Raw genomic sequence first — 22,937 nt, 5'->3', positions numbered from 1 at the left:
CATTTATAATATCTGTATAGATTTGGTTATGAAAGAATGAGCGAACTATGGTGCTTTGTTTTCTATATAATATGCCTGCAATAAGATTCGTACGTTAACTATAATAATACATAAATTAAAATAATTATAATAATTTAAATAATGTAGGTATTTTCATTATGTGAAGAAATGTGTTCTGCAGTTATCTACCTACCTACCTATACTCTTCTTTTTTATAAATATAAAATTATCGATTTCATAACACCTTCTGTTAATAAAATATATCTTTCTATTAATACCTTAAATAAGCAACAAAAATATTTTACCGGGCGTAAAGTATTTTTATTAAGTTTCTTTTATTTTATTATTTGATTTAAGCGTTTTAAACAATATATTTAATAATACAAGACGAGGAACAGTTTGCTATAAGCTTAAAAGCTTAAAATTAATGAGCAGATTATAAATATATATATATATATATATATATATATATTAAAAATATTTATTATATATTATAATATTTAAAAAAAAAAGCCCATCTCGGTTTTTTTTTAATGAATTTTTTTTAAATGAATTTTCATGTGCTTAATTTGTGATTATAATTCATCTCGTGCTTTACGGTGAAGGAAAACATCGTGAGGAAACCTGCATGTGTCTAATTTCACTGAAATTCTGCCACATGTGAATTCTACCAACCCGCATTGGAGCAGCGTGGTGGAATAAGCTCCAAACCTTCTCCTCAAAAAGAGGAGAGGAGGCCTTTAGCCCAGCAGTGGGACATTCACAGGCTGTTACGGTTACGGTTACGGTATATTTTAAATATTTTCATTTATGTTTTCAATAATTTATTACATAAGCTATTAACCCATAGACGTAAGTTTTCCTTTAATCATAATTTATGTATTTACAATTCAATAAAGATATAAAATTATCGATTGTGACAGAAAACAGACTTACATGGCGAAATCATTAAAAGGTACTATAAAGTCCTCACGCCGTGTCACGAACTCAAAAACTATCGAACAGAGATGTTCCTAAAGTTTTCACCAATAAACCGAGTGACTTATAATTCATTAAAATTTTGCGTAAATTGGTTAAAATATGACAATTATTGTTGTAGTCGCGATAGGTAAAATATAAGATCATGAAATCGATTTATTTCAAGTCCTTCTAGCACCAACATAGATCGCAAGCGCATTAGGCGCTAGTTTGAGGCGGAAGTCTCTTTCTTGAATTTTATTATGTCCTCAGATTATAAAATAAAAAGATTAATATTTAGTTTTATTGTATAGATCTCGTCATACTACATTGATAATTAAGTGTTTTGTTTTTTTTTACATATTAAGCATTACGTATCAAAACTTAATAAATTTCAGGATAGATAAAAATATATTATATTGATACTTCTTTAAATAAAAATAAACTAAGTAGATTGAGTGTTTTTTTTTTATTGCGCACACTTTCCAGGCGAACTCTACAAAACCGTAACAGATACAATAACACTTTGTATACAAGAATTGTAAATCACCAAAACGTCTATAGTCTATATCTTTAGAGAAGTACGCAACTGAATAAATTTACAAAATAGCTAAGACACCATTTTATGCTTAAAAATATAAGAGAAAATTTAAGGATAGGGTAACTTTCTATGCTATTATTTATATTATGAAATAATCAATAAATAACCTATAAATATTGAGCGATTTCTGTGAATACATATTGCGGCTGGTATTTTGCAATTTCGATTCGACATTTTTAGTTTAGACATGTTTATTCTGTTAGTTTTTAAATGATTTTACGTATTTATTTATTATATATTTAAATAAGCACATAAAAAGCCGGTAGTGCGTTGGGAAATATGTATTAAGTAAATACCTCCATAGAACAGGCGGATTGATCGCTATCGCTCAAAGTAATTCGTATTTATTCATATTTAAAATATATCATGGGGTAGGTAATAACTTAACTTTACCAATTCTAAGTCCGTACATAACATACTAGTATAAAGCCACTAGATTTATTCTAGTATACTATTATGTACTTTAATTGATGATGTAATTCTTAAGATCAAGAATCAGTCGAATTTATTTTATTGAAATTACATAAATAATAATTGGTAAATAATATTAAATATTTTTTACGAGAAATGAAAATTATTGTTACTATTTAAATGTTATAAATATATATTATAGCTGCCCGCCCCCAATTCGTAACGGGTAAAATAAGGATTTTATTCCGTGTATTTTTTAATCAGGCATAAAACTTCGCCAATCGATCTATTCGCCCATACAGTAAAGTGCTAAGTGACTGCCTCGTTGGTCTAGTGGCTAGATATAAGGCTGCAGACCTCAACGTCCTGGCTTCATATCCCAGGTCGGACCAATACAAAGTTATTGGGTTTATATGTCAAACAATTTTAGTAGCAACCCGGAGTCAGGAAGTTGGAAGGGTGCTGTTGGTCTTGCGCCTGAATTCTTTCGGGTCATGTCGGATCACCGTCCCATTGGATTAGGAGAGTTAGGGAATAGGGAGAGTGCACTTATGTTTACGCACATACTTGTGCACATTACTATGTTCTACGCAATTGGCTAATCTGTCTTGAGATTGGCCGCCGTGGCCAAAATCGGCATATAATAATATATATAAGTAAAGCACACGCCCTGTTTATTTTTTCATATGGTTATTTATTATTAGGTTCTGTTTATTATTATATTTAGCTTCTATGAGAGAGTGGCTCATCGTACATTCGTCCCACATTATGAGACAGACCTCTTGAAAATGGAGGCCCGTTATTTTTTTGTTTTTTATTACAATATTTCACCACCACTCATAGACATTGGCACTATAAAAAAAAATATTATCCATCCCTTCTATCGCCAATGCGCCACCGACCTTGGTTACTAAAATGTAGTTGTGCCTGTAGTTACACTGGCTCATTCGCCCTTCAAACCAGAACAGAATAAATATTGTTCTTTAGCGGTAAAATATGTGAATGGTACATACGAATGGAACATACAAAATCTTTGCGCCGGCTACTTCACAGCCGCACCGCACCACAATCATATTTTAATTTTGCTGTAACTTCTAAGTTATTAATTTAAATTGAGTATATAATAGATTAATGTCCAAAGTTCGAAAGAGCACCGCGGCTGCTCAATTTGTAAAAAGTTACAATGGTATTAATAGATAAAATATATGTTATTATACTATTGTTACAAATAATAAAAAGTGTAGGTAAATAATTAGACTAAGCGTCGTACGATTCGCTGCCGAAATTTGTGGTTCGCTCACACCGCGGCATTTTTCTTACTTTTTGCTTTATTATATCAGTCCTAACTTCTAAAAGAAAGGTCAGATTCGAATAATTTAAAGAGGAATTTATATTAATACATATAATCAATATTTATTATAAAACTATTTATCGTCGATGTCGATGTCGCTGATTATGACTTTGGCTGTTACTAATGTCGATGTCAATGATATTCATATTGCTTATTACGATATCGATGACGATGACTTTGACAGTTACGATGTCAATGTCGATGTCGCTGATTATGACTTTGGCTGTTACTAATGTCGATGTCAATGATATTCATATTGCTTATTACGATATCGATGACGATGACTTTGACAGTTACGATGACAATGTCGATGTCGCTCATTATGACTTTGGCTTTTACTAATGTCGATGTCAATGACATTCAAATTATTAATTACGACATCGATGACGATGACTTTGACAGTTACGATGTCAATGTCGATGTCGCTGATTATGACTTTGGCTGTTACTAATGTCGATGTCAATGATATTCATATTGTTTATTACGATATCGATGACGATGACTTCGACATTTACGATGTCAATGTCGATGACGATGACTATGACTTTGACTATTACGATATCGATGTCGATGTCGATGTCGCTGACGATGACTTTGCTATTACGATGTCCATGTCGCTGTCATTGATATTGCCTATTACGATATCGATGACTATGACTTTGATTATTACGATATCAATGTCGATGTCACTGATTATGACTTCAGCGGTTACTAATGTCGATGTCAATCATATTCATATTGCTTATTAGGATATCGATGACGATGACTTTGACAGTTACGATGACAATGTTGATGTCGCTGATTATAACTTTGGCTATTACTAATGTCGATGTCAATGACATTCATATTGCTTATTGCGATATCGATGACGATGACTTTGACAGTTACGATGACAATGTCGATGTCGCTGATTATGACTTTAGCTTTTACTAATGTTGATGTCAATGACATTCATATTGCTTATTACGACATCGATGACGATGACTTTGACAGTTACGACGTCAATGTCGATGTCGCTGATTATGACTTTGGCTATTACTAATGTCGATGTCAATGACATTCATATTGCTTATTACGACATCGATGACGATGACTTTGACAGTTACGATGTCAATGTCGCTGATTATAACTTTGGCTGTTACTAATGTCGATGTTAATGACATTCATATTGCTTATTAAGATATCGATGACGATGACTTTGACAGTTACGATGTCATTGTCGCTGATTATGACTTTGGCTGTTACTAATGTCGATGTCAATGATGTTCATATTGTTTATTACGATATCGATGACGATGACTTTGACAGTTACGATGTCATTGTCGCTGATTATGACTTTGGCTGTTACTAATGTCGATGTCAATGATGTTCATATTGTTTATTACGATATCGATGACGATGACTTTGACATTTACGATGTCAATGTCGATGACGATGACTATGACTTTGACTATTACGATATCGATGTCGATGTCGCTGACGATGACTTTGCTATTACGATGTCCATGTCGCTGTCATTGATATTGCCTATTATGATATCGATGACTATGACTTTGATTATTACGATGTTAATGTCGATGTCGCTGATTATGACTTCAGTTGTTACTAATGTCGATGTCAATCATATTCATATTGCTTATTAGGATATCGATGACAATGACTTTGACAATTACGATGAAAAATGTCGATGTCGCTGATTATGACTTTAGCTTTCACTAATGTCGATATCGATGAAATTCATATTGCCTACTACGATTACGATACCAATGACATTGACATCAATGATATATCTTATATATATATATATATATAAGATATATTTAATTAAAAAGACAAAAACAATAATTATAATATTATTACCTATATACTTAGATCTTAATAGCCTTAATTATTATAAAGCACAGATGGACTCATTTCAGAATGACGTCATCTCTTGAAGATTAGAATATTGCATATGTATAATACTTATTATTATTGCATTTACGGTCATGATGAACGAGCAACTATTAAATTTAATATACTAAACTTATGATCCGAAACACAGAAGCTTCATTTTTTTTTTAAATATTATTTTCATATTTACTTGAAAAATTATTATTCGGTAAGTTTTTTCCGTATTTGGACAAAAAATAATTTGATATGAATATAGTTATAGTTTCACGACACACAAAAAAATCGTATATAAAACAAATGATGTCAATCTAGCTAGTCTGAATATATATTTTTTACACAATAATATAAAAATAACATTAAAAAATCCTAGAGCCTTACCCTTAAAAATACCTCACGATGTATAGCGGTTGTGTAGTTACACAATACTTTGTCTTCCTCTTTCGAATGTGAAGAGAATGATGATAGAAAGAGAGAAGCACTGTGTAAATATTCACCCGATATACAATGTTTATTAGTGAGGCCGTTCGTTACTGAATACAACTAGGAATGTGATTTGGGCCGCTATAGTTCAACTTTAGCTTAGCTAATGGCGCAGGTTCGTTTCTGGTTCCAAGCTATACTGACCAAACTATATTCGGACCCATTAAGATCAACCTTAACATTTACATGGAAAGTAATTTCATGAATTGTATAAAACATGACAACCAAAACTCATAAAGTATAAACAAATAATTATGTAATAATAAGAAACATATTAAACATTATTAAAATTAGTTTACTTTCTTTACTTCACTTTCTTTTTACAGATTATCCCATTCATGAGACTCTATTCATGAGAACTCTTGAAGATAGAATAATACAAAATGGTATTAGGAGTAATAGGTACATATTAAAAGGTTTTTGTAGATAATAATCATGGGCTATATTAAAATGTTAACGCTTCGCATCCAACTGACAATGATGTCATTTATTTTTTTCGAATTTGCCGCTTTTTTAGACGAAGCATAATTTAGCAACAAAGCTATATTAATATTTCGAAATGTGACGTTTTTTGGGAATCGACAAATAAAAAATAATTATTTAAACATATAAACCTATTAGTTTATCAAGTAAGATAAGAATCGTTCTTTTAAACGCCTATAAAATGTCCTTTTCCCTTAATTCAATGTTGCCATAACATAAATTTTCCAAGTAAAATTGAGTTTATCAAACTCTTACAGCAAATTCGGCTCAAAATTAAATAAGCTGTTATGTAGTTATATCACGTGTAACATATTCATGAGTGTATATACTAAAGTATTTTAAAATCCATTTCATTAATTTGTTTCAAATTGGATAAAAAATACATCACAAATGGATTTTTCTAGATCGAATAATGTTATTTCGAATTATTTATTCAAATTATAAGAAATAAAATAAATATTAATACAAAATACTTTATAATATGTAGATATTTTGCAAGTTATTGCTATTTGTCAAACAAGTAGAGAAAGTTGAGATTATAAAATGGCAACATAAATGCCAGTTACGATCTTTGCCGAGCGTTTTTCTATTGGAGGCCGAGAATAACCGAATGTATGATTAGGTCACGTGGTACTTTTGGAGTCTTCGTGGCGTAGCTTGTTCAGCTGCTCGTCGAAGCGGCTGTCGGACGGTCGCCTCTCAGCGAGTCTGCGTACAATGTAGCAGCCATTTTTGTTCTTGTTCATAATAGCGTGCGCATATTTTAATGTATTTAGAAGGATATTTAGGAAATTTTTCACGATGACTATCATAGTCTTTTTAATAGACACATCAGCTTCTATGAATCAAAGAGCTTATTTGGGCGGACGCCCAACGTTGCTCGATGTAGCCAAGGGCGCTGTGGAAACGTTCGTAAAGGTACGTGCAGTGTCATCGACTCCTCAAACCGCCTCATTCTGTGATCGATTTGTTTATCGCGTGCAAAGTGTGTGGAACTTATTAATATTATGTCCTAGGTTCGTCAGCGATCTCCCGAAAGCAGAGGCGATAGGTATATGCTTCTAACTTTCGAAGAGCCACCCGCGAACATCAAGGTTAGTATATCATAGTGAACACGTTTTACGGGGATATTTTAATGGTTTTATGCATAGAAAATCATAGTTCTGCATTTTCTATTTAGTGTTTATAATTTGCACTGTGAGCTGTAATCCAGTACATGAACATACGTTAAAAGTACGAAATTTACTGAAATATAAAACACGACGTAAACAGGACGAACCGCTGCCGTTGCTGCCTTTGCGATATCGCTCGCGACTGCGCTCTCGTCGTGCGCTCATTGGTCGAGATACATATATAACGAAATGGCGAATTGGTGGGAAATATGAAAGGATGAGTGTTTATAGGAATGCGATTGTGGCTTCGTTGTGTTTGATAATGTTCAAATCTATCGGTATAACAAAATTAGGCTAAAATTACGGCTACGAATCATATTTACATTTGAGTATTTTCTTAATATTTGTAGGCCGGTTGGAAAGAGAATTTAGCAACATTTATCAATGAATTAAAGAACCTGCAGTGCCTTGGGTTGACGACGATGGGTGCTGCATTAAAGCATGCATTTGATGTGCTTAATATCAATCGAATGCAGACTGGTATAGATACTTACGGTCAAGGACGATGTCCTTTTTATCTCGAACCTTCCGTTATAGTTGTAATTACTGATGGAGGAAAACTTTCAAGCAATGCTGGCATACAAGAAGAAGTAAGTGTTTTTTATCAATTTTTATTCAAAATCCTTATATACCTAACATCTACATTTCATAATTCAAATGTTCTTGTATAATTCCTATAAGATTATATTTTTGTTAGCGGCATGTTCGAAATCTATTCTAAAATAGATATTTTAATTAATAATTACTAGTATAAGAAAGCATGATCAATAAATTAAAACAATTTGTTGTTGTTTAAATTGAATCAAAAGGTGTGTTATAAGTTTTTTTAATGTTTTTTTTTCATTTAACTTGTGATGGTTGTAAATTATAAATACTTCTTTAATTTAATCAAAGTTGTACAAGATTCGATCTTTTGTTTAAATTGATGCGCGTTTGTAAACCTAATATAAACAAAACATTTTGGGACTATTTGTTGAGATTATCAACTGTTGTTACCAAAAGTTTGTCTTATAAAGTAAATATGAACTAAAACTCGTATCTTATCAGAAGTTCGATTTCGTCACTTGTCAAGTAAGAACTAGTTGTGTTTCAAATGTATGTATAAAATTCAATGATTGCTACATTTTCGTTTTGTGACTTGTGTTTTAGTGCTGTTTAAGTTTCTAAGAACTTATTTATATTTTACCTGTACAGCAACATATATATCATATGTAATATATATGTAAAATAACAAATTTTTCTTAAAAAGAAATTAAAACATACATATTATCAGAAATATTTAATCCATTATATACTTTTGTATATTATATGAATTCGAATTTTCGATTAAAATAATTATTTTGTATGTATGTAAATATTAACAGAGTGTTTTATTTGTTTTCCACAGTTTAATTTACCAATGAATTGTCCTATTCCTGGTTCGGAGTTGACAAGGGAACCATTCAGATGGGACCAAAGACTTTTTTCACTGGTGCTTAGACTGGCTGGCACACCGGCTGTAGAAAGGGATACTGGTCTTGTACCATCAGACTCTTCACCTATAGATGCCATGTGTGAAGTTACTGGCGGTGAGTTGTTTTTATCATAATATAAGGTGAAAGAATGATTATACTCATATGATGATGCTTTTAGACTAAATAAAAAGAAAGCAATTAAATTTTTAATTATAATCTTTTTGATAACAAATTCAGTTTTGAGTAGTATCTTTATTGTAAAGAATATGGTTTTTTTATAAACATTTTTACTTATGTTAAGTTGGTGAAAATAGAGTTATAAAGTAAGGTCATATTGAAATATAAAACTTGTCCTTACACATAAGCTTTTTGTTTATTCACATGAATTTAAAAATAATACTTCTTAAATATAGTTTTTTTTTAGTAATTTTGTTTAATGTTTTCATTGCCAGTTTACATTGTACGCCAGTAACAAAATATCATAATAATAAGTCTTTATCATAATACCTTTTGCACTTCGACTCATCAAGATAGGTCTTCTTAATAGTACTTTAACCAAATAACAGCAACTAAAATAATACTTAAATATGTATTACTATGTTCAGGCTTAAAGGATGGATGGGCCATTACAGTCTCAAGAGACAAAATATTAGTTCCCATACTTGGTTGGTATGGAATGATTAATATCTCTTACACTCTCGGGGTTGGCAGTTTCATTAGTCGATTTGTCCATGTGGCTATCATATTGAAATGAATAAAAAAAACCGTATATCTGCCAAAAAATAATTAAGAAATTGTTAAACCCAATTTTCATTTTGATTTTTCAATCTTTCACTCAAAAAAAACTTTTCCATTACACTTTATTTAACATTGTCTAAATCCATATAAGCAGTGCATTTGTTCCTTTTTATCAACATATGTTCTTATAAGCAAGGGTGACCTAAGAAAACCAGTTTATCAAGTTTTTTGAGTAAACCTTACATTGAAAATATTTGCGACATATTAATTTTTAATTACAAGATCTTAAAACTGAGTACAGAAATTATATATGCATAATTTACATTTATGATATTAAAGTTTTATGATAGTAAAGTTTGTATTCTATATAATAATCTTCTTAGTATATTAGGTTATTATAATAAATTTCTGTTAACTACATTTTGAGATTGTATGTAAGTGCTTACACTTTATTAAGATTTATATAAATGGCTATTATTATACTTTCTTTTTTTTTATAGAATAGGAAGGCGGACGAGCATGTAGGCCACTTGATGGTAAGTGGTCACCAAACGCCCTTAGACATTGGCATTAAAAGAAATGTCAACCATCGTTTATATAGCCAATGCGCCACCAACCTTGGGAATTTTATGTCCCTTGTGCCTGTAATTACACTGGCTTCTCACCCTTCAAACCGGAACACAACAATAACAAGTACTGCTGTTTTGCGGTGGAATATCTGATGAGTGGGTGGTTCCTACCCAGACGAGCTTGCACAAAGCTTTACCACCAGTAAAATAATATAATAATTCTATATACATTAACAAAATTTGTAATGCTTTAAATTAACTTTATAAAACTCCATTCATCCATATACAATGTCAAAGCTGCTATATTATCTATTGAAAGTCAGTACTGGTATGGAAAAGAAAATACTTAGACCTGAGAAGAGTACACTGGTTGGTGTATTAATTTTTGTTGTCCATATTTGTATTTGTTTACTTATTTTCAATATGTTTATAAGTTTGTCTTAGCCCGAAACTTGTTCTTAATATTTTAATATATATATGTGTAAAATGTATCAGTTTACATAACCCTTTTAATGAAAATAAATAAATGCATATTTTCAGGTCGTTCCTATTGCATTACTTCACATCGTATGCTAATGCAGTGCATTGACAGTCTGGTCCAAAAAGTGCAGAGTGGAGTTGTTATCAACTTTGAGAAGATTGGTCCCGATCCACCACCTATTGATGGAGGCAACAACAGGGAGGGTGAAGGTGATGAGTTGAACCCAGACACTGAAAAGGAAATGGATACTGATTGTGATCGGAATGGGGTATGTGTAATTAATGTTCATCCTGATTTTTTTAATTTATAAACTTGTTCATTTGTGTTGTTTGTGTTGTGGTATTCTTAAAAGAACAACACACTGTTTATAATTAAAAATTGTTTATTGTACAAAAATAAATGGGCTTATTTGAATTCTAGTTATTTGCCTGAAAATGCTCTTGTCTGCCTAGCAGTAGGCCATGAATGGGATGTAGTGAATCAATTTATTTTTATAATTTCAGCGTTGGAATGGCGGTGCTTATCAAACCGGATTGGCACCAAATCAAGCCTCCAGTGCTCCCCAAGCCTGGCACTCCTGCCGTCGTCTCATCTATGTTCCACGGACTGTGTCACAAAAAGGCTTCGCTGTTGGTTTCTGGCCCATACCGGAATCCTTTCGACCTGACCCAAGTGCTCCTACACTGGTAAGTAGACCAAAAATTTTTTAATGTTTTTATATTTAAAACAAAGTGCTTGCATTTGTATATATAAAAAAATTATGCGCATTTTAGTAACTTGTGGATTCTTCAATGATTATAATAAAAATATTCTTTATCTAATACTTGCACATTATTTAGATTGCATACATTTAAATGTCTAGCAATATTTCATTACATTAGACGGTTTAAAAGAACCCTTTTCATTCAAAAATATTTGTTTTATACATATAAAATATCCGTAAATAAAAAAAAAATGAGAGCACAATCACAAAAATTCTTACGAAAATTTAAATAAAAAAATATATAGATAGAATCGAACCTATTTTATTTGAGGTACTTTTACAAAATAAATAATCCTAATTATTTTTTAAATTCAACAATTCTACTAGCTACACTTTACTTTTATAAGAGATGTCTGAAATTAACATATATTTGTAATGCAAATAGCTTCTGTAGTAATTGTGCATTCTTATAATTATGTAAAAACTTTGTAGGTAGTAACTTATTTTGAAGATTTTTTGAAACTGAAGTGTATTGTTTTATTTTAGTATTTAGTATACTTTCTTTTTTAAAGTATCCTCACTTAAATCTTTGATTACCTATTTTATTTTCAGTACTTTCGAGGTGTTCACACAACTGTCCACCTTAACCTGTCATATGTCAATTTAGTCCATAATGTTGTGTAACTTTTTATTATTCAATGTATTCTTTTTTACGATCATTTCCATAATGACTGTTTTGAGCTTATATTGCTATTCCATTATGGGTTGGTAAAATTTTATATGAACTGTGTAGATATCCTAGCAATGATTACTTATAACACTGAATACATTGATATAATTAAGTTGATTTACAAACATAAATTTAGCTTGTTTAAACGGGTCCGTATTTGAAGCTGTTCCTTATGATTCACGTGTTCTGTAATGCTGGATCTACTTAGCCCAGTATTATAAATTTAAAACTTTTAGGATAAATACACTAATTTTAATTTTGAGGATTCAAAATATATATTTTACATTACAGCCTCCAAGATCTGCACACCCTGTTGTGAAATTCACATGTTCATCACAAGAGCCAATGGTTATAGATAATCTGCCTTTCGATAAATACGAACTTGAACCTAGTCCATTAACTCAGTTCATACTGGCAAGGAAACAACCGACAACTTGCTGGCAGGTACATATCTAATAATGATTACAGACATAGAATTACATACAAACGTAACTCAAATTCAATAAGCATAGCATTATTTATATTAATCTATTGTCTTTTTTTATAATATTTTTTTAGTTAAATGGTTTTACAATTAGAAAATGTCACCAGAGTACATTCCTTATATAGTAATGAGAAACTTTATTAAATTTTATATATTGGATAAGGTATTATATTAATAAAGTGTATATAATATTTGTTTATTTCAGGTATTTGTAGCGAACAGTGGTTGCAAGAATTCTGAAGTTAGTCATCCATTTGGCTATTTAAAAGCATCTACAAATCTTACATGTGTCAACTTGTTTGTGTTACCATACAACTACCCAGTGCTCTTACCACTTCTCGATGACCTCTTCAAAGTGCATCGATGCAAGCCCACTCCTGAATGGAAGTTGGCTTTTCAACAATATTTGGATCGGATGCCATCTTATTATGTAACGGTATTAACAATTCTTATATAAATGAGTTCGAAAAATATAAATTTTTTTATGGAGTTTTTGGTGTATTAGGATGTGATTTTGAATTAAAATTATTTATACTTGGCAAAGAGTCATAGAGAGTCAACTTTTTGAGACAATGAAATAAAATCCCAAAGGCATCCAAACTCGCCATTACTTTTTTTTATAAAAATATAAGGTGCTATTTGTGTGCATACGATTATTATTTGATTATTGACTTTATAGTTTTTTTTGGGAATAAAAGTATCACTTCCTAGCTATTAAATTATATTGAAAATTGTAAAGGAATAAGAAATGTAAAAAAATTAATGGTTCTTTTGCTGGTTCATCCAACTGTGAGTATATTCTTTTCAAAATGTGTGAATGCTTTTCAGTTCCTGTCAATAAAAATCATAAATCGAAAATGTAGCAATCATTGAATGTATACGAAATATATATAAATAAGATTGAAAACGATTTTAAAAGATATTTAAAATTTCTAGCCACTTCGTCGAGCCTTAACAAAAATGGGTGCTTCCACACCATTGGTCCAGAGTTTGATTCCTGATACTCAAGACAATTCACTGAGCTTCTCCGTGCTTAACTATTTAAAAAGACTGAAAAACCAGGCAAAGATAGAGTTTGAAAAGCTGTGTGCTGATGTTATTAATAAAGCTTCCAGTGGGAATAACCAAAAGGTAAAAATTGTGATTAAATAGCATTATAAATATATAGTGAAAATGGCATTTTGTTGGCAGTTTTTTTTTAAATATTTTATCCTTAAAATATTTAAAAAAAAACTTGTATTTATCTTATGTTTTAAAACCACAGTATAAGCTACTGTACTGTATTACAAATAAATTAAATTATTAAATATAATAATTTACTCCATATATAAAGTAAATTAAGGTTAGTCAAAGTATTTGGAATTTTACCTTACACTTTATGTAACTAAAAACGTGTGTGTAAAAACATTTTTCTATAGCATTGTGTATTCCGGCATAATAGAATAGAGTGCAATGGAAAACTAATGAAGAAATCTATATCCTATTCCAATTATAGGAGTTAAGATAAACAAGCTTTATTTACATTTTCCATGCACTTGCTGATAGCTTTGCTATATTAAGCACTATAAGCTGTTCTTGTTTAATATATCTTTATTTATAATACAATACTATTCCACTTTAATCTTAATTACGAATTACGAAAGATGACCAACTTCGTTGACATGGAAATTGACATTTTTTCTGCGTCATCGACACAATTCAATGTCAAATTTGTCAAATTGTTTTTTATATTTTGGTTGGAATAGGCATCATAACTACTCATTGGTAAATGGTAATAAGGTTAAAGTAAAAATATATATCTCCCCAGAGAAGTGTCCCAAGGGAACTCTCCTTGACATTAGACAGGCCAAATTATTTCTCTTATACTGTTAGTGTAACAATTTAGGTAATGATGATAAAAAATATCATATTACAGGTAGCAGAAAGCATCAGAGTTATGCCTCGATCTTCTCTCAAGAAGGATCTTACAACTCATCCTTGTTTGCAAGACAAGTTCACCGCTCTAAGGGATCAGCTGAACGAGTTCGGCGGATTCGTCGTTGGCTTGTCACGTGGCAGACATAAGACTCAAACGCACACATACAGAAATCCATTTGATATACAGCGACGGGATTTATTAGATCAGGTAATTTAGTTATGACTATTTCATTAGAATAAAGTTTCTTTAAAAAAAAATGTATGATCGAGATGTATGGCCAAATTGGCCTTTCTGACGAATTCCAATAATTCGAAAATTTCTGCCTCTGATACATATTATGATAAAACAGAAGAATTTATCGTATTAATCTCTAAAAACTACAAGGCCCATTTGAAAAAAAGAATTCTGCATTACACAGTTTGTTGTTCTTTGTTTACTGAGAAAGTTCCCACTAACGACTCATACACATCAAAACTTAACATGGGTGAAACTAAGACATAGGCTAGTATAAATAAAGGCACAGTATGTATTATCTTGTGTCAAACATGTTGTACAATCAATTAAACATTTTTTTTAAATATGGGAAGTAATTTCGGATTTACTAATTTGTAATCATTCATCTTATATTCATGTAAAAAGCACAGGACAATGTGACATTGAAATTGGGGCCTTATACTGAGGATCCAAAACTTTGTTTTGGTTTAAGTTAAGATAACTACTCTAAATTTTAATTGCGAATTAATTGGTTTATGTGTAATTACAAAATTTCTTTTGTTCATAATTTATGAATAAATCATGACGTTTTTTCAGGTGGTCCGAATGCGCGCGAACTTCTTGCAGCCATCGCTCGCGCACACGCGGCTCGTGGACGAGGACAGCGTGCACTCGATGCCGGTCGCGCAGATGGGTAACTACCAGGAGTACCTCAAGAGGATGACTCCTCAGCTGCGAGAGATCGAGTCGCAACCTGTCCGGCAGCACATGTTCGGCAACCCGTTTAAGATCGATAAGGTAGGGTTAAATAAAAAGAAAATATTTAAAAAACACAAATTATTCTACAATATAATAAATCAAAATCTAACTTTAGAGACAAATTATAGTAAAAAAAAATTCCTGCTATGTATATATACTTAAATTAATGTTGAATATTTTATTAGTAATTATAAAACCATAATTTATTAAAATTTGTCTATGAGCAATGAAATTAATCTCTTAGTATATTTTTAATCCAATGATTAATATGAAACTATATAATAACGTACTATTAAAAGAAAAAAAGTACCCTTAATTTACAAAAACATTTCTTTGCAGAGAATGATGGTCGACGAAGCGGACATAGATCCGATGGGAGCGGTACGAAACAGCGGCGGCGGGGGCGTCGGTGGCAAGCGAGGCTCCGAGAGCCCTCGCGCCGCGCCGCCCAAGCGCAAGGCGGGCCCGCTGCCGCAGCACGTGGTGGCGCGCCGGCCGTCCGCGCCCGCGTCGCCGCCGCCGCCGCCGCCGCCCGCCGCGCCGCCCGCGCCCGCCGCGCCGCCCGCCGCGCCGCCCGCCGCGCTGTCCCCGCTGTCTCCGCTGTCGCCGCTGTCTCCATTGTCGCCCGTCAGTGCGCGCCGCCCGTCATCGCCGCTAGCGCCCGTGCCGACCGACTTGCCGTCCGGCCGACCGCCCGAGGTATACTACCCAGACTATTTCAAAATGTGTATATTAGAGCGTTTTCAGCGTGACACGTTTTGATGATTATGAAAAGCCTACATAACAATCCAATAATTAAAATCCTGAATACAACATAGATCTGCCACTATAAACGATAAATTCGTAGGTAGTAGACTTTGTTTAAATATAAATGGATTAATCGCTTCTCTTCGTAATACAATCGTAAAAAACAATGTATTAAGAATAAATTACGAAATTTAAACATTAACTTATTTAATAGTATTGGTACTTGTTTGATACTCGTGGAGTTATAAATTGTAAACCATTTTTCAGGAACCTCCAAATGTGGAAACAGAAGGTCCGTCACCGCCGTTGTCCCCGCAGCCCGCTGCACCCACTAACCTGCCGCCCGTTATCAAACCGTTTCTTAATGGAGGTAAATAAATTCAAAAATGTGTTATAAGTCTCGATGGTTTAGGCTATGATACACATAACAAGCCTAACCTCTAATAATATGGCATGAACACATAAAATATGTAGTGCGCTGATAATTTTCTTTTACAATAACTTAATTACATATACACAAAGATTTTAACTTAATTACATAAACTCAGTTTTTTAATATCACATCCTCTCGTTTTGTGCATTTTCACACAATTCTGATACTTGTATTTTTTCTTAAATCTATGGCACATTGAAACAGTGTGAAAAGATATGTGTGCCTTAAAAATAAAAAACAAAATAAGGTACGATTATGCTCGATGTATGTGTCTTAAAACAGCAACAAGTATAATTCACAAGTTTTTAGTTTTAGTGTCACTTATTACAATATGTAATGTATATGAATCGTCTAAATGGGCTAAATTAATGTATTACTATATTTCAGAGGTTTACTAGTATTTCTCGAAGAGTCCTTTTCCATTCCAATCAGCTGGGTAGCATCTAATTAGTAATAATATCATCCGAATTATTTAAATAATTTGCTGTGTTAATATTTATATACATATATTTCTGTGTGATATAACTAACAAACCAAAGAATATTTATTTACATACCAAATAAAGTTTTTTATAAATATAAAAATGAATAGAACAAGTTAGTCTCGACCACGAGAAGACAACATTGTTTACTTGTCGCATTCGACCATTCCAGACGCGTATACGACGATGGGCAGCAAGTTGTCGCGCTCGCCGTCGCCGCCGGCCGAGGCCGCGGTGCCGCACGACTCGCAGGAGCTGCAGATCAACGCCATCATACAGGGCATCGCGGCCGAGAACAACTTCATATCGCGCGCGAGGAAGCGGAAACGGAAGGTGAGCCACTCCATATCGACGCTCCAGTGTACTTGTTTTTTTTATATAAAAAAGGTTGACGGCCGAGCGAATGGGCCACCTGATGGTAAATTGTCACCGCCGCCCATTGATATTGCCATTGTAAAAAAAAATATCCATCCCTTACGTCGCCAATGCGCGACTAATCTCGGGGACTAAGATATTATGTCAATTATGCCTTTAGTTAAACTGGCTCACTTCAACTTTTCACTTCAACACAACAATGCTAAGTATTGCTGTTTTGCAGTAGAATATCTGATGATTGGGTGGTACCTTTAGCTTGCACAAAGTTTTAGCACCAAGTTAAATGTGTCATCACATCACAAAAGGCATTTTGGCAGAATTTCATGTAGAACATGCAGGTTTTGTGTATAATTTTTTTTTTATAAATCCTATCTCTATATCAACTTTCTAAATGGCTAGTCTTTTATATCACCAACCCAGGAATAATTTTCGTTTGATGATCAAATGTCCATAAATTGCCGAAGCGAATCATAATATTTTTTATTTGATAATACTAACATATGAAATAATAAATATTTCAATGACAGAAGAAGTAAATATAAACAAACTTTAGATTTACATCTTCCATCTCTGCTAAATGATGTACTACAAAAAGTTTTTGGTTTAGTTTTTTTTTTGCATTCAAAACCAAATAGCAAAAGACTATCTATATAAAAACATGTTGAATTCATTGACTTAAAGTTCTATTTCAACCACAAGAGGACTAAAGGCATTTTTTGACATTGAATTGATGCAATATCATTGGTCGAGATCTTGAATAATGTATGGTATTCATTATGGATTGTTGTTATCGGAACTTTGGAAGTAAAATTAAAGTGAATACAAGTGTTGTCTCATAAATATATTTATTGTAAACTTGTTGTAGTACATAATACTGCAGATCTTTTTTTTTTTTTTTATAGAATAGGAAGGCGGACGAGCATATGGGCCACCTGATGGTAAGTGGTCACCAACGCTCTTAGACATTGGCATTGTAAGAAATGTCAACCATCGCTTACATATCCAATGCGCCACCAACCTTGGGAACTAAGATTTTATGTCCCTTGTGCCTGTAATTACACTGGCTCACTCACCCTTCAAACCGGAACACAACAATATCAAGTATTGCTGTTTTGCGGTAGAATATCTATCTGCAAATCCTATGGAATGTGTAAATCGTAGGTTTTTATCTTTACTCCTGTGTTCTATTGGAATGGGATATATGTATGAAGCGATATTATTAAGAGCTCTTCCTATAATACCGTAATGCTTAAGTTTATATAAAAATGTTTTATATGACACACAATTTAGTGCTTTAGATAATTCACAAGATATTTTATTTAATGACGGAAGTAAAGATATAGGCCTATTAATTACTGGAATAGCTTGTTTCCTGTTTTAAATAGTGTTCGACTTAAATTGATTTCAATAAATCAGTGTCGCGATATCTTTAAACAATTTTTTTTTTGTTATTCATTGACCTACATTTATTTTTTATTAATGATGTAATGCCCCGGCTGAGTATGTAATACATTTGCTATTAGACTATTAAGTATGGAACCATACTCTTCATACCTTGTAAGTTGTAATTGAGTACTGAATAATTCTGATCCTGTTAATGTTAGGCTTTATAGGACCATGGATTTCCTCTGGAGTTTACTATTTTAGATCTAGACCAGTGATGTCATCTAAAATCAAGTTCAAAATCGTTCATCTTGACAATTGTCATTTGAATTGGCTGCAAAATAATATGGAACGAGTAAACTATGAATATTTTTATGAGATTCCAGAAAATATTCAAAAATATTGTATAGTATCTTTCTTTTCAAATGTGTGTTAACTATTTTTAAAAACAATAAGCTATCGGTGTAAACTTTAACTTCACAATATTGGTGACTCAGTGGATCCTAAATTCACCTTACATAGTTCTACTAATAGTTAATATTCAGTAATTAATGGGCGTATAAATGTTTACAGAGCGAGAGACAGGAGCCGCCTATCATACTGCCGCCTCAGCCTTCCCGTAAAGAGCTAGCTGAGATAAAGAAACATAATCTCGAAGTTCGTTCCGAGGTCTATCGAGCTGTCCGAAGGCCTGGAAAAGGTAAGTTTTTTGCATTTGTTACTTACAGTAAGTAACAGTCTGTGAATGTCCCACTGCTGGGCTAGGGCCTCCTCTCCTTTTTTTAGGAGAAGGGTTGGAGCTTATTCCACCACGTTGCTCCAATGCGGACGGGTGGAATACACATGTGGCAGAATATCAGTGAAATTAGACATGTTTCCTTACGATGTTTTCCTTCATCGTCAAGCACGAGATGAGTTATAAAGACAAATTAAGCATATGAGAATTCAGTCATGCTTACCCGGGTGCTATGCTTACGCGTGAACCCACGATCATCGGTTAAGATTCACGCGTTCTAACTACTGGGCCATCTCGACTTTGTTATTTAGCAAATTATAAATAAATACACGATAATCCATCGGCTGACAAATTTTTTTCAAATTCCATTTTGTGCCATTGCAGGTTTAATGGTATATGTGTGGTAGAATAGCATTTGAAACAAGCTGGTTAACGATGTTTTCCTTCCTCTTTATTAATATTTAAAATTATAAACACAAATTAAGCGTTTGAGTATATTTAAGTGGTAAAACCGGTTCCGAACTTGGGTTGTGATGGTTTTCTAAACTATTATTAAATGTGAGAATGTCCTGTAAAGTATGTCAATGTAGATAAGAACAAGGTTTATTTAAATAGTAGCTTTGTGCAAAAGCATCTTGGATATATATATAAAAGAATAATAGCAATTCCTGTTTTTGAGGAATATTTTTTTCTTATTAATCGTTCTAATTAACATACTGCATAAATAGAGGATAAATAGCTCAAACTGTAAAAATTTAACTTCCGACTTTACATTACTAGTGTAAAACCGTTGAGTTTATTGACTCATTACACGTAACAGGTTATCGCTTTTCTCACCTTAAAACAACGTCATATATTTTTAATCTAGTTTTTGCAAGCTTTAGGACGCGTGTTAGGGGGCCGGCGCCAGGTATTATGTAAATAACTAGCCTATGTCTTTCCTTGGGGTTCAAGATTAGCCGTGAAAAGATAACAGACAGTTACTTTCGCATTTATAATATTAATATAGATTTGTGTTTATAATTCATCTCGTGCTTGACGGTGAAGGAAAACATCGTGAGGAAACCTGCATGTGTCTAATTTCATTGAAATTATGCCACATATGTATTCTACCAGCCCGCAATGGAGCAGCGTGGTGGAATAAGCTCCAAACCTTCTCAAAAGGGAGAAGAGGACTTAGTCCAGCAGTGGAACATTAACAGGCTGTCACTGTTGTATATATTATGATGATAAAAGTCTAAAAGCTATAAGCTTTTGTAAACTCTAGTCTTAATAAATTTTGTATTAATAGTGTATCGTATATGATATGAAAAAAACGGAACTATTGTAATACCACTCGTCGGTGGATCCGTTTGTCCCAGGCTATTTTGTCCGAATCTACTAAATGCTCTAAATTCGGTGCTCATACTTAACAAGTCACTGACCATATTCACCCGAGGCGATTCGCAGTGATAATTTTTTTGCATTTACGAGTATGAATATATTGCAATTTTTTTTATTTTTTATAAATGCATCAATTTTTAAATATTACATTTGTTTCAGATTTCACGAAGCTGTTCGAATACTTAAAACAATTAAAAGGAAGTGTCGATGTGAAGAAAGAAGTTATACGTGACGTTATAAGCGAGTCGTTACGGTTTAAAAGGAAAACGCTCGCTCAACTTCTAGAAGACTTTTTAGCAGGACTAGAAAAAAACGGAAACAGTGCCTCAGTTAACTTGAAAAGGATTAATTCAACGTATGGAAATACGAATAATCATAGTTAGTGGTGTTGTGAATAAGTGAACTCGAAACGAATCGGTCACATGTTTCTTTACTGTCAATAGATGTTATGCCGTGTTTTATTATTCAATGTAATAGTTATCAAATAAAATATATGTGAATAAGGCACTGCCAAATATCATTTCGAAGTCTACATCCTAGATTGTATTTTGAAATTTTCGTCGTAAAACATTCGCCTCGTCAAGGCTGTGAAATTACTTCTATGTAAATGCAAGGCCGTTATTCACTTAAAATTAACTCAAATGTTAAAACGATTTATTCTAATTTGCCATGAATGCAATAATAAATAAAAATATTTACACTTGAAAAGTGCATTCATGTTGTTGTGATAAAAGTACTAGTTAAAAATTAGTTCTAAATGAAATAAGGTTTTATTGAACGATGAAATTGACATTTTTCGCTCATGGCATTAATTATTTATAATCTGTTAATGATTTAAAGGCATTTAAATTTGCATTGAAAGTAACTGATTCAACCAAGTCCATTACTTATAAATGTTGTATAGCGAGATATTGTTAAACAATGTTGTCTTCTTTCGAATGTCAAATCAATAATGAAAGAAAGAGAGAATCAGTGCTTAACTAAACAGCCGCCGCTAAGCAATGTTTATTAGTAAGCCGTTATTACGTATCTTTAATGACTAATAGAGACCACTGGTATCAATAAGTTTTAGTGGTATCTACAACGGATCATCAAAAGTACGATGCGGGCATTTCATTTTCACAGTTGTAGGCATTTTTTTTTAAAATTATTCACTCGTATTCGAAATAAATCGTAAAGCAATATGAATTCTAAGAATTTCATGTTTTACATAAGTGATTGTGTGAGATTGAGTTCAGAGGGTGTAAATAGTATTTGTAAATAATAGATTTTATCATAATTACCAATGAGAAACATCTAGGATGCTTTTATGCATCATCGAATGCGATATTTAGTGTGACCGAGTATTCTAGAATCCTACTCAATGCTATATTATAGTATTATTTTAAATGAAGATCTAGTATTTAGCAGATTTATTGTTATAAATAAATTGATAGTTAATTATTTTTTAAAGAACTGCTAGTTGATCATTTTAAATGGAATGCATTGGGATTGAATTCTACGAATACCCCGTCCCGCTAAATGTCCTTTGGTCAATTGTAAAGTGTATATATCATTTTATAAATAAATTATGATCCTTATTGGATTTTTTATTTTGTGTTTTATTATTATTAAAGTATCCTTGTCTATGAAATATTCCGCTTGATACCAGAAGGTTTATAATCATGTTTTTAGTTTTTAAATTATAGTTATGTATCATTTTAAATTACGTATATGTTTTTTCTTAAATACTATTGGTGGTTTTGAACAAAACTTTTTTGCTGGAAGGAGCTGTCCTGCTTCTGCTAATAAAAATTTTATACAATATTTATCAAGAAATTCTCAGTAGCATTCATGTTGCGGAAAGTCGAGACGTTCATTCTGCGCCGGTATTGTCGGGTCACACAAACTTTTGCATTATAATATTTCTTGCTTTACTCTGTTGAGCAAGAAAAACAACTCGTGCAATTTTTTTATATATTATAATTGAAATTTTGAATATTGCAAAACGACGTAAATAATT

The 22,937-nt window shown here is 32.4% G+C and overlaps 1 protein-coding gene across 1 annotated transcript; it reads left to right on the top strand.

Annotated features, from left to right (window-relative positions):
• Positions 1 to 6,836: 6,836 nt before the first annotated feature.
• Positions 6,837 to 22,527, top strand: LOC126771702 (integrator complex subunit 6). The gene is made up of 16 exons (XM_050491726.1): positions 6,837 to 7,094; positions 7,193 to 7,270; positions 7,699 to 7,938; positions 8,736 to 8,916; positions 10,650 to 10,858; positions 11,094 to 11,276; positions 12,315 to 12,467; positions 12,713 to 12,943; positions 13,444 to 13,638; positions 14,423 to 14,632; positions 15,236 to 15,436; positions 15,737 to 16,096; positions 16,412 to 16,514; positions 17,231 to 17,391; positions 19,390 to 19,516; positions 21,095 to 22,527. The coding sequence occupies exons 1-16, from the start codon at positions 6,978 to 6,980 to the stop codon at positions 21,316 to 21,318; spliced, it is 2,973 nt and encodes a 990-aa protein (XP_050347683.1). The 5' UTR covers positions 6,837 to 6,977; the 3' UTR covers positions 21,319 to 22,527.
• Positions 22,528 to 22,937: the final 410 nt, after the last annotated feature.

This window comes from Nymphalis io, chromosome 1, assembly GCF_905147045.1.
Source record: "Nymphalis io chromosome 1, ilAglIoxx1.1, whole genome shotgun sequence".
NCBI lineage: Eukaryota > Metazoa > Arthropoda > Insecta > Lepidoptera > Nymphalidae > Nymphalis > Nymphalis io.
The sequence above is the reverse complement of the archived record's forward strand: the minus strand, read 5'-3'. Positions and strand labels throughout refer to the sequence as shown.

Coding starts and splice junctions, on each gene's coding strand:
- LOC126771702 (XM_050491726.1), top strand. CDS start 6,978: ATGACTATCATAGTCTTTTTAATAGACACATCAGCTTCTATGAATCAA. Junction 10,859..11,093: donor CTGATTGTGATCGGAATGGG/GTATGTGTAATT, acceptor TTATAATTTCAG/CGTTGGAATGGCGGTGCTTA. Junction 17,392..19,389: donor CGAGGAAGCGGAAACGGAAG/GTGAGCCACTCC, acceptor AAATGTTTACAG/AGCGAGAGACAGGAGCCGCC.